The 14,513-nt window shown below is 45.6% G+C and overlaps 5 protein-coding genes across 7 annotated transcripts; 4 read left to right on the forward strand and 1 right to left on the reverse strand.

The window, feature by feature from the left end:
* Nucleotides 1-562: 562 nt before the first annotated feature.
* Nucleotides 563-2,035, forward strand: LOC108155953 (26S proteasome regulatory subunit 8-like). Its single transcript, XM_017287117.2, has 2 exons — nucleotides 563-829; nucleotides 906-2,035. Exons 1-2 carry the CDS (start codon nucleotides 655-657, stop codon nucleotides 1,955-1,957), a joined length of 1,227 nt encoding a protein of 408 aa, XP_017142606.1. The 5' UTR covers nucleotides 563-654; the 3' UTR covers nucleotides 1,958-2,035.
* A 775-nt stretch (nucleotides 2,036-2,810) lies between these two features.
* On the forward strand, nucleotides 2,811-4,141 carry LOC108155954 (beta-1,4-galactosyltransferase 7). The gene is made up of 3 exons (XM_017287118.2): nucleotides 2,811-3,036; nucleotides 3,100-3,718; nucleotides 3,780-4,141. Exons 1-3 carry the CDS (start codon nucleotides 2,940-2,942, stop codon nucleotides 4,027-4,029), a joined length of 966 nt encoding a protein of 321 aa, XP_017142607.1. The 5' UTR covers nucleotides 2,811-2,939; the 3' UTR covers nucleotides 4,030-4,141.
* On the reverse strand, nucleotides 4,056-4,620 carry LOC108155955 (ER membrane protein complex subunit 6). The gene is made up of 2 exons (XM_017287119.2): nucleotides 4,402-4,620; nucleotides 4,056-4,326 (listed from the first exon to the last, which is right to left on the reverse strand). Exons 1-2 carry the CDS (start codon nucleotides 4,532-4,534, stop codon nucleotides 4,118-4,120), a joined length of 342 nt encoding a protein of 113 aa, XP_017142608.1. The 5' UTR covers nucleotides 4,535-4,620; the 3' UTR covers nucleotides 4,056-4,117.
* Nucleotides 4,621-4,682: 62 nt separating this feature from the next.
* LOC108155952 (nuclear hormone receptor HR96) lies at nucleotides 4,683-13,955 on the forward strand. 3 transcript variants are annotated; one of them, XM_033388354.1, is made up of 6 exons: nucleotides 4,683-5,643; nucleotides 5,708-6,639; nucleotides 7,293-7,502; nucleotides 7,567-7,709; nucleotides 11,173-11,278; nucleotides 13,453-13,955. In XM_033388354.1, the coding sequence occupies exons 1-6, from the start codon at nucleotides 4,989-4,991 to the stop codon at nucleotides 13,651-13,653; spliced, it is 2,247 nt and encodes a 748-aa protein (XP_033244245.1). In that variant the 5' UTR covers nucleotides 4,683-4,988; the 3' UTR covers nucleotides 13,654-13,955. The 3 variants fall into 3 exon arrangements, with proteins under 3 accessions (XP_033244245.1, XP_033244246.1, XP_017142605.1); XM_033388355.1 differs by having other exon boundaries at nucleotides 4,685-5,643; nucleotides 11,173-11,242; XM_017287116.2 differs by lacking the exons at nucleotides 11,173-11,278; nucleotides 13,453-13,955 and adding an exon at nucleotides 7,843-8,339 and having other exon boundaries at nucleotides 4,691-5,643; nucleotides 7,567-7,779.
* LOC108154365 (nuclear hormone receptor HR96-like) lies at nucleotides 10,796-11,175 on the forward strand. The gene is made up of 2 exons (XM_017284630.2): nucleotides 10,796-11,003; nucleotides 11,068-11,175. Exons 1-2 carry the CDS (start codon nucleotides 10,872-10,874, stop codon nucleotides 11,152-11,154), a joined length of 219 nt encoding a protein of 72 aa, XP_017140119.1. The 5' UTR covers nucleotides 10,796-10,871; the 3' UTR covers nucleotides 11,155-11,175.
* Nucleotides 13,956-14,513: the final 558 nt, after the last annotated feature.

The raw sequence follows: 14,513 nt of genomic DNA on the forward strand, positions 1-14,513 counted from the left end.
AACGCTTTTTATTGAAATGTACAACAAAGAGTTTGAACTACGTAATTAAATGGAAGCCAGTCCTCACATTTGGTGTTTTGTCCTTGGAGCGCGCGGTAAGGAGCGTGGCAAAACTTTTGAAACAAACTTTATTCATTGGGATATCACAGGCAAACAAAAATTTGGCTTGAGTGTTATATTATTAATTTTCGCCGGTAAATAAATCAATTTTCTACAACATTGTTTATCAAATAAAGTACAAACAAAAATCGAGCTGGAAAGTTGTGAGTTGCTGCGGCGACCGCAACTCTACATTTATACCCGATACTTAGTCAGTATGGCTGTTTATACTAGACCAGTCAATTGGAAAATAGATTCACTAATGGGATAAAATTATGTGGGCATGGCTATATTTTCTATATAGCTAGTAATATTCGACGGAAGATCAAAAACGAGAAATATGTAAAATAGATCTTGAATTCGTCAGTATATGTACGGTATATTTTTAAAATGAGACGGTATATTTTGGTATATTTCTGAGAGTCTGACGGTATATTTTTTCACGATAAATTCGCGGTCACACTGGCAATAACTGTCGTCTCGTCCGAAAAAAAAAGCCAGAAAGCCATTTTTGCAAATTTCGGTGCCAAGTTGAAAAATTCGATTTTTGGAGTGATGATGAAGATGGATGTTGATATTGCCCTTGTGGCCGTCAATGGCGGTGCAGTCAAGGGCCTGGGATTCCAATCATACTTCATGCAGAAGATTTCCGAGCTGCAGTTTACGGTGGCTGAAAAGAACGCCAATCTGCGCCGTCTCCAGGCTCAGCGCAACGAGCTCAATGCGAACGGTGAGTAGTCCAGTTCTTAGGAATTTTTCCTCTGATAGACACTGATTCCTACTTCTCCACTGATCCTTTACGACAGTGCGCATGTTGCGCGAGGAACTGCAGTTGTTGCTGGAACAGGGCAGCTACGTGGGCGAGGTGATAAAGCCAATGGACAAGAATAAGGTGCTGGTGAAGGTACATCCTGAGGGCAAGTACGTGGTGGATGTTGACAAGGGCATAGACATTAAGGACTTGGCTCCCAGCTGCCGCGTGGCGCTGCGCAACGAGAGCTACACTCTGCACAAGATCCTGCCGAGCAAGGTGGATCCGCTTGTGTCTCTGATGCTGGTTGAGAAGGTGCCCGACTCCACTTACGAGATGGTCGGAGGCCTGGACAAGCAGATCAAGGAAATCAAGGAGGTGATCGAGTTGCCTATCAAGCATCCAGAGCTCTTCGACGCCCTCGGCATCGCGCAGCCCAAGGGAGTGCTTCTGTACGGGCCGCCCGGCACCGGGAAGACTCTGTTGGCACGCGCCGTGGCCCACCACACCGAGTGCACCTTCATACGCGTCTCCGGATCGGAGCTGGTGCAGAAGTTCATCGGCGAGGGATCGCGCATGGTGCGCGAGCTGTTCGTGATGGCGCGCGAGCACGCTCCGTCTATTATCTTCATGGACGAGATCGACTCGATTGGCTCGGCTCGCTTGGAGACCAGCAGGGGCGACTCCGAGGTGCAGCGCACCATGCTGGAGCTGCTCAATCAGCTGGATGGCTTCGAGGCCACAAAGAACATCAAGGTGATCATGGCCACCAACCGCATCGACGTCCTCGACCAGGCTTTGCTGCGTCCCGGTCGTGTGGACCGCAAAATCGAGTTCCCTCCACCCAACGAAGAGGCGCGCCTCGACATCCTTAAGATCCACTCGCGCAAAATGAACCTCACCCGTGGCATCAACCTGCGCAAGATCGCCGAGCTGATTACTGGGGCCTCCGGGGCTGAGGCCAAGGGCGTCTGCACCGAGGCCGGAATGTATGCTCTGCGCGAGCGCCGCGTCCACGTCACCCAGGAAGACTTTGAGATGGCCGTATCCAAGGTGATGCAAAAGGACTCGGAGAAGAACATGTCCGTCAAGAAGTTCTGGAAGTAATTCAGCTTGTATTCCGAGTATTATACTAGAGTTGATACCATAAGATTAATCCATAATATATGCTTTGGAGGAGAATAATTAATGCCTTTGTCAATACCATATTTTTTAGAAGTAGCTAACCTTATGGCGATAGGAGCATCAACCAGAGCAAGTACATACATATGTATTCTTGGCTATAAGTGACTTAATTGTATGTTTGGTTTGGCTTCCGTTTTCTGTTGTGGTTTCAGCCTTTCAACTTTCGCGCGCAGTCCTAGCGATTAATCGTCCATAGTATCGATACCCCAACTGCTTTCTTTGGAATCAGGCTCATTTTATCTAATAGTAATAGTTAACCGAATATAAAAATTGAGGAATACGATCTCCAATCATGGCCAGAGAACGATTAACCTATTGCAGACCAGTGAGTATTAAAATACACTCCACGAAAATTATGAATCTTTAAGAATTTTAGTGCAGTTCAAGTGAAAGATATTGTGGCTATTTTTTTTTAAGTAAAGAAGAAGTATAGGGAGGTTAAGTGGGTTAAGTTCGTTCATATGATAGTGAAAGCTCTCAACCGTCGTTTTGCACACAGTGCTGCCAGAATTTCATAGTCAAAATAAGCTAGATCTGCCAAAAATGGCTAACATCGAAAATAAATATGCTACAAATTTTAGGCATGATATTGTTAATGGACTTTAATTAAGTCTTTAGTGACAATATTTGCCAAAAAATAAACTGAAAACTGTTAAAATAATGCTAAGATACGAGAGTGCTAGTCATTAAAATTTTCCTAAAGCTAAACAGCCTACATAAGCAAATTACAAATTGTATGAGCTATTCCACTTTTAAATATGCCAGATCTAGCCAGAAAAATGCTAAGCTGGGAGCACTGCTTGCAAACACTGCATTGAAATTGTCTTAATAATAATTGTTGCTTTTCCTATGGATTTGACACAGTTTTTAGCCTGACCGACAACTAGTTAATTAGCTATTTCAAATGGTTAATGTATCCACCATAAATTGGGTTTTTGTTTGCGGCCTGTCCTTCTGCATGGGCGGCATTGCGGTTCTAAGTTTAATGCCGCTGGGCTCAGGTGAGTGGGTCGGTTGACATGGATAGATTCTAAAAATAATGACCGGTGTCGCTCCTTTTTTAGACTGCATATGCCCCCTGTCAAATCCATTGGCGAAACTTGTTGGAAGTGGGCCAGTGCAGAAGAAATCAGCGTCTGTGACACCCGCACCCAAGGAACAGGACCATGTCCACAGCACGGCGGCACACAAGATGGCAGTGTTGGTGCCCTTCCGGGACCGATTTGAGGAGCTGCTGCAGTTTGTGCCACATATCACCGATTTCCTTCGGCGGCAAGGTGTTGCCCATCATATATTCCTACTAAATCAAGTGGACAGGTTCCGCTTTAATCGTGCTTCCCTCATCAACGTGGGATTCCAGTTTTGCCACGAGGTCTACGACTATATTGCCATGCACGACGTCGACCTGTTGCCCCGCAACGACGATCTTCTCTACGAATACCCCAGCAACATGGGACCCCTGCACATTGCCGGGCCAAAGCTGCACCCGAAATATCACTACGATAACTTTGTTGGTGGTATTTTGCTGGTGCGGCGTGAGCACTTTCAGAAAATGAACGGAATGTCGAATCAATATTGGGGCTGGGGTCTGGAGGACGATGAATTCTTCGTACGCATCCGAGATGCGGGACTGCAGGTCACGCGGCCACAAAACATAAAGACTGGCATCAACGACACATTTGGGTAGGCAGAAACACCCAGGTTAATCCATCTGCAATGTCACCAAACTTTTTTGTCTTTACAGCCATATTCACAATCGCCACCACCGGAAGCGGGACACTCAAAAGTGCTTCAATCAAAAGGAGATGACCCGCAAGCGGGACCACAAAACGGGTCTCGACAACGTCAAGTACAAAATACTCAAGGTGCAGGGACTGACAATCGACGGGATCGACATAACCGTGTTGAACATTATGCTTGAATGTGATGTAAATAAAACTCCATGGTGCGACTGCTCGGGGACGGCAGCGGCCGCATCGGTTGTACAAACCTAGAATCGTACTAGCACTATACACTATAATTTTCTGTATTGCCTAGTCAAATCTTATGTTTATTTTTCTATATGTTTGTAAATCCGCTAATTTAATACACATGAACCATGCCATACAAGAATGTCCAGAAGAGCACATAGGTGCAAAGGCCGCCCATGAATTGGTTGGTCAGCAGGTTGCTGCGGCTAATGAAGTACTTTCGCCACTGTGTGCCCGACTTCAGCAGCACCATCAGCCACAGGACAAACACCGACAGAAAGTAGAAGAGGAATCCCAGTGTGCCGCTTAAGCCCAAGATTCCTACAAATGAGAATTCATTCATGAATGGTCTTGTCTTTCACGTTTGCTGATCAATTAAAAATTAGTGTCAATTACCAGCAGCACAGCCCGAAATAGCGGCCATCGAAGTCCGGCAGTATTCCACGGCGGATATGTTGTTGCGAATTGCTCCTTCGCTGTAGGCAATGATTTCGCCGGTTTTGGACTGTGCAGTCTTTACACGATTCATTTTAATTGTTTAAATTCGTCTTATTTTCAGAAAAAATTGTCAGCTGCAAAACCATCGAATGTTCAGTTTAGGGATGGTATAATATCGATATTGCTACTCCAAATGTCGTGGCCTTGCTCACAGTTGCGCTTTTCTGCCATTCACGTGTCGGCGTGGCTGGCTTGTTGTTATTGGATTGGATCTTGGACGGACATTAATTCATTAAAATTATGTGGTGGTGATAACGAAGACTAGTGATTTCTGCGTGCTATAGGGCCATTATGTGCAATCAATAAATTTAATGTAGATCATAATATGATGACAAGCAGCGTCAGTTGTAGCTGTTGACGAATTTTAAGTGCTGGCCAAGGTTTCTTTTTTTACTAAGGGAGCACCGTACCAACCACTAGCTCCAGGCCACAACAAAACTGAAGCAATTAAAAAATCAATCAGAATTCTAATTGAAAGCTGTGACATGTCACCGCCAAAAAACTGTGCCGTCTGCGGCGACAAGGCCCTTGGCTACAATTTCAACGCCGTAACTTGCGAGAGCTGTAAGGCGTTCTTTCGCCGGAACGCCCTGGCCAAGAAACAGTTTACCTGTCCGTTTAACCAGAATTGTGACATCACAGTGGTAACGAGGCGTTTCTGCCAAAAGTGCCGCCTGAAAAAATGCCTAGACATTGGCATGAAGAGCGAGAACATCATGTCCGAGGAGGACAAGCTGATCAAGCGCCGTAAAATAGAGAACAATCGCGCCAAACGCCGGATGATGGAGAGTGCCGATGATCCCGATGATAGCAAGGCTCAAGCTGACAGCAGCAGCAATCTAGAGTTGTACTCCGGATCACAGGACTCGCAGAGCTGCGGATCGGTGGAAAGCGGCGCTAATGGCTGCGTGGCTGGACCAGCAAGCTCATCTGCACACGCTCGATCGCCGAGCGAAATAAATCCGCTCCTGATGACGGCCGATAAAATCGTTGATCAGATTGTCTCCGACCCGGATCGAGCATCCCAAGCCATTAATAGATTGATGCGCACCCAAAAGGAGGCCATCTCGGTAATGGAGAAGGTCATTGGCTCACAAAATGATGCTCTCAGACTGGTATCCCATTTGATTGACTATCCAGGTTGGTGGTTGCCTTGACATACACATATCGTTCATAAGCTAATCCCAGTCGCATATGTTTTCAGGCGATGCCCTCAAGATCATAAGTAAATTTATGAACTCGCCGTTCAACGCTTTGACAGTATTCACAAAGTTCATGAGCTCCCCAACGGACGGGGTCGAAATTATCTCCAAGATTGTTGACTCGCCGGCAGATGTGGTGGAGTTCATGCAGAACCTGATGCATTCACCGGAGGATGCCATCGACATCATGAATAAGTTTATGAACACCCCAGCAGAGGCTCTCCGAATCGTCAATCGCATCTTAAGTGGCGGCACGAACTCAGCCCAACCGACAGACCGCAAGCCATTGCTGGACAAGGCTAGCGGCGGCGGACAAGAGCCGGAACGGAACGCAAAGCCAGAAAATGAGCGAGTGGATACGGTTATACAGTCCATGCTAGAGAGCGGGAGCCCTTCGCCAATCAACACAAGCACCAGCTCGCCCCACGACGTGGCCGTCGACTTGCAGTACCATTCGCCCTGTCCCAACCAAATGGGAGATGAGCAGCCCAGCACATCGAGCAGCCATCCACTGCCTTACATAGCCAATTCCCCCGACTTCGACCTGAAAACCTTCATGCAAACCAATTACAATGACGAGCCAAGTCTGGACAGTGATTTCAGCATCAATTCGATCGAGTCTGTGCTCTCGGAGGTCATTCGGATCGAATATCAGGCCTTCAACAGCATTCAGGCAGCATCGCGGATAAAGGAGGAGATGTCCTACATGGGCGGTCAGTCCGCCTACAATGGCTGTAATGCCAACACAAACAACAACCAGCAGCAGCATCTGCCCCAACAGCCAATTTGCGCTCCCTCGACCATGCACATGGACCGCGAACTTAACGAAGCCGAGCAAATGAAGCTGCGCGAACTGCGCTTGGCCAGCGAAGCTCTCTTCGATCCGGTGGACGAGGATCTAAGTGTCCTGATGATGGGCGACGATCGCATTAAGGTGACCACCAGCACCACCACCACAACCACATCAGTCATTAGCTCCACCAAGCACCCTTTCATTCCTTTAGTTATAACGTTTAACAGTGCCCGGCTTATCTAATCGTGCAGTGCCGAAGGCGATATAATTTTAGCACCTGGCGGAGCCCACAGGCCCGTGAGTCAGTGCGTATCGCTTTGACATGTCACTTCCGAGCAGTTTCTGTGTGCCCAGCAAAGCGCTCCTCCAAAATGTAAACACAACTTTGAATAATCTCGCCATAAAAGTGAGGTCTCTCTCTCTCACTCTGGGAGTCTACGACTGTCAGGCAAGACCCACCCAGACAGTGGTTTTATCAGCCTGGGGCAGCGCCAACGATGGCATTATCACCCATTATCAACAGCGGCAGCAGGCGCTCATGAGCCTCCAGCTGACGATTGGTCGGCCGTTTATTCAACTGTTTACCGTCGGAGCTTCATCGCAATTAGCACATTTCATTATTGTTAATTAGGGAATACGATACATTTCTACGAAATGTGGAGCACGCAGGTGTTTGGCGCTGTGATAAGCATTGCCGCACTATTCGATTGAGTCACTTTTCATAGACAAACCTTAATGTTTTGTGCGATAATAATGGAGCCACCTGTGCGTTATATTTTATTGTTCAACCCCAGCCTGACGACACACGCCATAATCCGAAGCTATTGCAACTCATCAATCTGACGGCCGTGGCTATAAAGCGGCTAATCAAGATGGCCAAGAAGATAACTGCATTCCGTGACATGTGCCAGGAGGACCAGGTGGCCCTTCTTAAAGGGGGCTGTACCGAAATGATGATAATGCGTTCGGTGATGATCTACGACGACGATCGCGATTCCTGGAAAGTAAGAAATAATATTCTTGAGGGCAATACTTGATTTACTACGAATATAAATTGTTTTTTTCCAGGTGCCACACACCAAAGAAAATATGGGTACCATACGAACTGACCTTCTCAAGTTCGCCGAAGGAAACATCTACGAGGAGCATCAGAAATTCATTACCACCTTTGACGAGAAATGGCGCATGGATGAGAACATCATTTTGATAATGTGTGCCATCGTTCTCTTCACTTCAGCTCGATCCCGAGTGATACACAAAGACGTGATAAGATTGGAACAGGTCTGTCCTTTTTGGGATTTACACAACTGAATTGTGATTAATTTTGTCGGATTACTTTTGCAGAATTCCTACTATTATCTTCTGCGAAGATATTTGGAGAGTGTTTACTCTGGCTGTGAGGCGAAAAATGCTTTTATCAAGCTAATCCAAAAGATTTCAGACGTGGAGCGTCTGAACAAATTCATTATAAATGTCTATTTAAATGTTAACCCATCCCAGGTAGAACCTTTGCTACGTGAAATATTTGATTTGAAAAATCACTAAAACGATTCGCATCGGGCATCAAATGCCGGTGTCCTATTATAATGGATGATCAGCGAGCTGTAGTTGTTGTTGTTTTAATCGTAATGTGCGTCGCTCACTGATTTTTGTTTTATCTGTCGCTTATAATGTTAGATTTTAGTCGAATGTGATTGATAGATTTGCAAATACTACATAGATTTTATATTTCTACATCAAAGAGAGCATATTTAGGATACAAGTGCAAAGCAACACAATTTAAATGTAATTTACACCGTTTAATTAGTTTCAAATAAACTAAAATCAAATGCAAAACTGAACTCAAAGAACCAAAAGTGGTCCATTCCTGGTGCCTTAATCACAATAGAATCACGGAGGAAGCAGGGTACATTTAATTCTTGTGTATTTATATAATAGCCTGAATATAGGAGATTGATGGCGTGCGACTCGGTATGGTGTATTAACGATACAACATAACTCCATCAATATATATAGAGACGCAGGATAACCCGCCGACTACGAAAACTCTACCCGCGAATACCAATTGGGAGCACGAGCCATATGCTGAGAGCATCCCATGTAGGAAGATGCCGAAAAGAAATTTTGTCTTCAGTCCCATTATTCTGATGTATTCGCTTCAAGTGATCCTTTACGTTGGTTGTGCTGCCTGCTCTTTCAGGCATTTCCGCTTCCTCAATTCCGCTTTGCTTGTCACTCGATCGTTTAAACTGTTACCAAACATTGGAGCATTCATACGTTCTTTCTGAAGGTACAACGACGCAGCTATCCGCCACGAGCGGCCACCCCGAAAGACGAACCCGAAGGAAGAGCCAGAAGGAAGTCCCGAGCATCTACTAAACTCTGTACCTTTTAAGATCAATAAAATAATTCTTTGTACCACTTAACCCACGCCTTATTATTGAACCACGAGACTATCTTTAAGCAACCACATCCAGAGATCAAACAAATTTCTGTGAACACCTGCGCGGCGAGCATACCCCGGCCGTAATGCCGCCACATCTGTGTGTAGATAACTCGAAAAGACAAACCCAATGAAAATTAAAACTAAATAAAAAGAAGATTCTTTCAAGAACTCAAAGTAATGGAACGCACGCGAGGGACAAAAAAGCTAAGAGCTGAAATCTAAAAGCTTCTTTCAGCTCAGCTCTCCGCCAAGGCTTTTAAGCTTTTAAATCCAAGCTTACCTAGCGGCAGCTTGCAAGGATTTTCTTTGGAGGTGTGGATAAATAAATAAAAGCTCTCCTAGGTCAGCACCCAACACCCACAGTTGCAGTTCTCTCGACTGTGCATTTTTACAATAAATGTTACTGAAAAACTGTCACCAGGAAAACTAGATATTACCCCTTTTTATCCAATATCTGTATTCAATGATCATCTATCGATCAAACCAAAATCAATACGCGGCAATACATACATATAATACAAAATAAAATTATAAAAATTTCTTTGATAAAACTGTAGCCTACGAACAAAGCCGTTGAACCTTGGGCACCCTGTAACTAAAAAAGCTTTTCTGATTTTCGCAAATTTAAACACAAAACAAACCCCGAGAGAAACTTTAGATGTTTCTCTGAGTTTGACAGAGAGATGCAGGAAGCTAGAGAAGGACAGAGCCCCAAAAGCTCTCGCCTTGGCAAAGCAAAAGCGAACAAGTGTGTATAAAAAGGACATTTCGCTCAGTCGTCGACTCCTGTTAATAAAGCGAAACTGCGACGCAGTAAGACGAAACAGTTTTGGCCCTAGCAAAGAGAAAAAGTGTTTCCATTTTCCGCTGCAACAAAGATTATTTTCCAAGAAATTGTGCAACAAATTGAACCACAAGCGAAAACCGAAGGACCAGTCGCTGGGCTTTTGTGTGTGTGTTAAAAGCGCGTCAGAAACAGTTGGGCAGTTGAAAAGTTTCCTGCCCCAGCTGCATAGTAGCCGAGAAAAACACACGCGCTAACCGTTAATTAGTTTTCCCCCTCACCGCTGAATCTTTAATTCGAGGACAGTCCGGGGACCTGCTGCTAATTAAGCCTGGGACTTACCAACAACGCAGTAGCGAAAGAGAGAGGCTGGAGGATGCATTAACCAGGTGGCAGCCGCGAGGAGGTGCCACAACTCGTAAATATTTGAAGGTAGGCGACTCTGCCCTGTCAGCAAGTCTATACAATTTATGGCAGACTCTCCCCGTCCCTTCCAGACGCACTAAAATTCACCCTTGGCGGAAGCTTCACCATCTTCCTCCTCTTTTTGCAATTTTAATTTTTTGTGCATTATATATGTACATACATATGTACATACTCGTATGTACTTAATTTTTGCCACTCGAAGGCGGCAACGGTTGCCGCACGGAAGTGCCGAGCACTCGAAAGTTTCTGCCCAGTAGAGTATTTTTAATGATGCACTAAACGATCAGCCGAGACCTAGAGGTGTTGATCCATATAGTGCTAGGATTATGTATAGTTCCGGTAAAAAGCAGTTCCAGTTTGAATCCACTTATTAGACGCCATACAAGTGCTTCCTATCACTCTGCTCATATCATATATGTATGATCGTACTCTGATGGTGACGGCTGATGGAACATCACCCTGTATTATTTAAGAAAATGACGTGTAAAATCAATCAAGTTTCTGGCTGAAAAAGCGTATTAACTAAGTTACAGATTAGTTCCACTAGTCACAGTCTTTACTTGCTTCATCAGAAATTCTGATTCAGAATCGTTTTGTCTGGATTTGCTTTTGAAACGATGTCGAACATGAAACTGCTGGCGATCTTCCTAGCGCTATAATCCGAAGCTATTGCAACTCATCAATCTGACGGCCTTGGCTATAAAGCGGCTAATCAAGATGGCCAAGAAGATAACTGCATTCCGTGACATGTGCCAGGAGGACCAGGTGGCCCTTCTTAAAGGGGGCTGTACCGAAATGATGATAATGCGTTCGGTGATGATCTACGACGACGATCGCGATTCCTGGAAAGTAAGAAATAATATTCTTGAGGGCAATACTTGATTTACTACGAATATAAATTGTTTTTTTCCAGGTGCCACACACCAAAGAAAATATGGGTACCATACGAACTGACCTTCTCAAGTTCGCCGAAGGAAACATCATCATGGCGCATGGATGAGAACATCATTTTGATAATGTGTGCCATCGTTCTCTTCACTTCAGCTCGATCCCGAGTGATACACAAAGATGTGATAAGATTGGAACAGGTCTGTCCTTTTTTGGGATTACACATCAGGAATAAGGTAGGGGGACTGATGTCAATAAACCAACACGCCTACACTAAAGGGAAATCAGTGGAGACGGCACTACACTCGCTAGTAGCCACCATCGAGAGCGCCCTTCACAACAAAAAGTATGCTTTGGGAGCATTTGTGGACATCTCAGGAGCATTCAACAACGTGGCAACAACCGCAATAACAAGTCGCCTAGAAGCGAATAACATACACCCTGCAATCAACGTCTGGATCAAAAACCTCCTAAGTTGTAGACGGGTGCAATCGGAGTGGGGCACCGCTTCCATGGTAAAGGGGGCACACAGAGGCACACCTCAAGGTGGAGTCCTATCGCCACTACTGTGGAATTTGGTGGTCGACGACCTCATTAAGAGATTTGAAAGGAAGGCCCAAAAAATAACAGCCTATGCAGATGACATAAGCATACTTATTACGGGTGTATGTCCATCGACCCTCAGCTCCATAATGGAACGTACACTCAGGGAGATACGTGAGTGGGCGGAAGAGGTAGGACTCAGTATCAACGCGGACAAGACGGACCTCATCCTCTTTACCAAGAGGTACAAGGTACCGATATGGACCCCCCCGAAAATTGACCAAACTAGGCTGACTCCAAAATCACAGGTGAAATACCTAGGCACAGTACTGGACAGCAAGCTGGCATGGAGGCCCAATGTAGTGGAAAGGGTGAAGAGGGCTACCATTGCGCTTTATGCATCCAAGAAGATGCTCAGCAGCACATGGGGCCTGTCACCTGCTCTAATGCACTGGATCTACATCTCGGTGGCGCGACCAACTCTGCTGTATGGAGCCTTAGTGTGGTGGCAGGCTATTGAAAAGAAGACATACCATAAGCTTATGGAAAAGACTCAGCGACAGGCTCTGCTCTGTATTACAGGGGCGCTGAGGTCAACCCCAACAAAAGCACTCGAACTATACTCGGAATCGACCCCCTGGACATTCACGCTCGCCTGATTGCGGGAAAGGCAGCACAACGCCTTATAGCATCAGGAAACCTATCCATACAAGGATACGGGCACAGTTCAATTGGCAGGGACATGACCAGATCAACTGATTACATGACCCCCCAAACATGCCTTGACGTGAAAACACCCACATCTTTGGGACCTGAAGACTGGAAAATTGGAAGGGACCAAACTGAGCACCTCAACATATACACAGACGGCTCCAAGATGGAAGGAGGAGTAGGAGCGGGCCTATACTGTACAGACCCTGCGATAAGGCTGTCGTATAAGCTACCGGACCAATGCAGCATATTCCAGGCAGAAGTTTTTGCCATCGGGAAGGCAGCGGAGGTCGCTCTCCTAACAGAACGAGCACACGATGCGGTCAACCTATTCGTCGACAGCCAAGCGGCGATAAGATCCATGCAGTCGTCCGCGGTCAGTTCCAGAAGTGTCTTGGCGAGCAGGGAGGCATTAGACATCCTAAGCACGACAAAGACAGTGCGGATCTATTGGGTTCCCAGCCAACAGGGCATCGAAGGAAACGAAGCGGCGGACGTACTAGCTAAGGAAGGCGTCGGGCTGGAGAATAGGAGAACCGAGAACGTGCCTGTCTCCCTCAGAACGCTGCAAGGCGATGTAGAGAAGCAGGCTAGAGCACAGACTGATAGCAGGTGGAGGAGTACCACCACCTGCAGAATCTCGAAGATAATGTGCAAGGAGCGCAACGAGAAACTTAGCCACTACCTACTGCACCTACCACGAAAGGACTGTAGATTGCTAGTGGGGATACTAACAGGTCACTGTCTGGCTGCTGCACATGCAGCAAAGCTAGGCATCACCAACAGAGACAGTTGTAGGAAATGTGAGGAACCTGGGGCTATCGAAACCCTGGAACATCTCATCTGCAACTGTCCGGCTCTCTCAAGGGCAAGGAGGAGATACCTGGGCGCCCCAGTGTTGGCATCACTGGAAGATGCCTCCAAAAGGGCGCCACAGGAACTGCTGGCCTATGCTAAAAACACCTCGATTCTCGGGGACTTTTCAAAACCACATTAACACTCCCGCGACGGTTCATACACACCCCCATCCGGATAACTAAGGGCCATATTGGCCTATGCGTGGCCCCGCTGAGGGCCGTCCGGGTTAACCTAACCTAACCTTTTTTGGGACTTACACAACTGAATTGTGATTAATATTGTCGGATTACTTTTGCAGAATTCCTACTATTATCTTCTGCGAAGATATTTGGAGAGTGTTTACTCTGGCTGTGAGGCGAAAAATGCTTTTATCAAGCTAATCCAAAAGATTTCAGACGTGGAGCGTCTGAACAAATTCATTATAAATGTCTATTTAAATGTTAACCCATCCCAGGTAGAACCTTTGCTACGTGAAATATTTGATTTGAAAAATCACTAAAACGATTCGCATCGGGCATCAAATGCCGGTGTCCTATTATAATGGATGATCAGCGAGCTGTAGTTGTTGTTGTTTTAATCGTAATGTGCGTCGCTCACTGATTTTTGTTTTATCTGTCGCTTATAATGTTAGATTTTAGTCGAATGTGATTGATAGATTTGCAAATACTACATAGATTTTATATTTCTACATCAAAGAGAGCATATTTAGGATACAAGTGCAAAGCAACACAATTTAAATGTAATTTACACCGTTTAATTAGTTTCAAATAAACTAAAATCAAATGCAAAACTGAACTCAAAGAACCAAAAGTGGTCCATTCCTGGTGCCTTAATCACAATAGAATCACGGAGGAAGCAGGGTACATTTAATTCTTGTGTATTTATATAATAGCCTGAATATAGGAGATTGATGGCGTGCGACTCGGTATGGTGTATTAACGATACAACATAACTCCATCAATATATATAGAGACGCAGGATAACCCGCCGACTACGAAAACTCTACCCGCGAATACCAATTGGGAGCACGAGCCATATGCTGAGAGCATCCCATGTAGGAAGATGCCGAAAAGAAATTTTGTCTTCAGTCCCATTATTCTGATGTATTCGCTTCAAGTGATCCTTTACGTTGGTTGTGCTGCCTGCTCTTTCAGGCATTTCCGCTTCCTCAATTCCGCTTTGCTTGTCACTCGATCGTTTAAACTGTTACCAAACATTGGAGCATTCATACGTTCTTTCTGAAGGTACAACGACGCAGCTATCCGCCACGAGCGGCCACCCCGAAAGACGAACCCGAAGGAAGAGCCAGAAGGAAGTCCCGAGCATCTACTAAACTCTGTACCTTTTAAGATCAATAAA

This window comes from Drosophila miranda, chromosome 2 (assembly GCF_003369915.1).
Source record: "Drosophila miranda strain MSH22 chromosome 2, D.miranda_PacBio2.1, whole genome shotgun sequence".
Classification (NCBI taxonomy): Eukaryota; Metazoa; Arthropoda; class Insecta; order Diptera; family Drosophilidae; genus Drosophila; species Drosophila miranda.

Bases quoted from the DNA above. Each gene is read 5' to 3' on its own strand.
- LOC108155953 (XM_017287117.2), top strand. From the start codon at position 655: ATGATGAAGATGGATGTTGATATTGCCCTTGTGGCCGTCAATGGCGGT. The intron at 830-905 runs GTGAGTAGTCCA...CCTTTACGACAG, and splicing joins CAACGAGCTCAATGCGAACG to TGCGCATGTTGCGCGAGGAA.
- LOC108155955 (XM_017287119.2), bottom strand. From the start codon at position 4,534: ATGAATCGTGTAAAGACTGCACAGTCCAAAACCGGCGAAATCATTGCC. The intron at 4,327-4,401 runs GTAATTGACACT...TCTCATTTGTAG, and splicing joins TATTTCGGGCTGTGCTGCTG to GAATCTTGGGCTTAAGCGGC.
- LOC108154365 (XM_017284630.2), top strand. From the start codon at position 10,872: ATGGCCAAGAAGATAACTGCATTCCGTGACATGTGCCAGGAGGACCAG. The intron at 11,004-11,067 runs GTAAGAAATAAT...GTTTTTTTCCAG, and splicing joins ACGATCGCGATTCCTGGAAA to GTGCCACACACCAAAGAAAA.
- LOC108155954 (XM_017287118.2), top strand. From the start codon at position 2,940: ATGGTTAATGTATCCACCATAAATTGGGTTTTTGTTTGCGGCCTGTCC. The intron at 3,037-3,099 runs GTGAGTGGGTCG...CTCCTTTTTTAG, and splicing joins TTTAATGCCGCTGGGCTCAG to ACTGCATATGCCCCCTGTCA. The intron at 3,719-3,779 runs GTAGGCAGAAAC...TTGTCTTTACAG, and splicing joins GGCATCAACGACACATTTGG to CCATATTCACAATCGCCACC.
- LOC108155952 (XM_033388354.1), top strand. From the start codon at position 4,989: ATGTCACCGCCAAAAAACTGTGCCGTCTGCGGCGACAAGGCCCTTGGC. The intron at 7,503-7,566 runs GTAAGAAATAAT...GTTTTTTTCCAG, and splicing joins ACGATCGCGATTCCTGGAAA to GTGCCACACACCAAAGAAAA. The intron at 11,279-13,452 runs GTAGGGGGACTG...TTACTTTTGCAG, and splicing joins GATTACACATCAGGAATAAG to AATTCCTACTATTATCTTCT.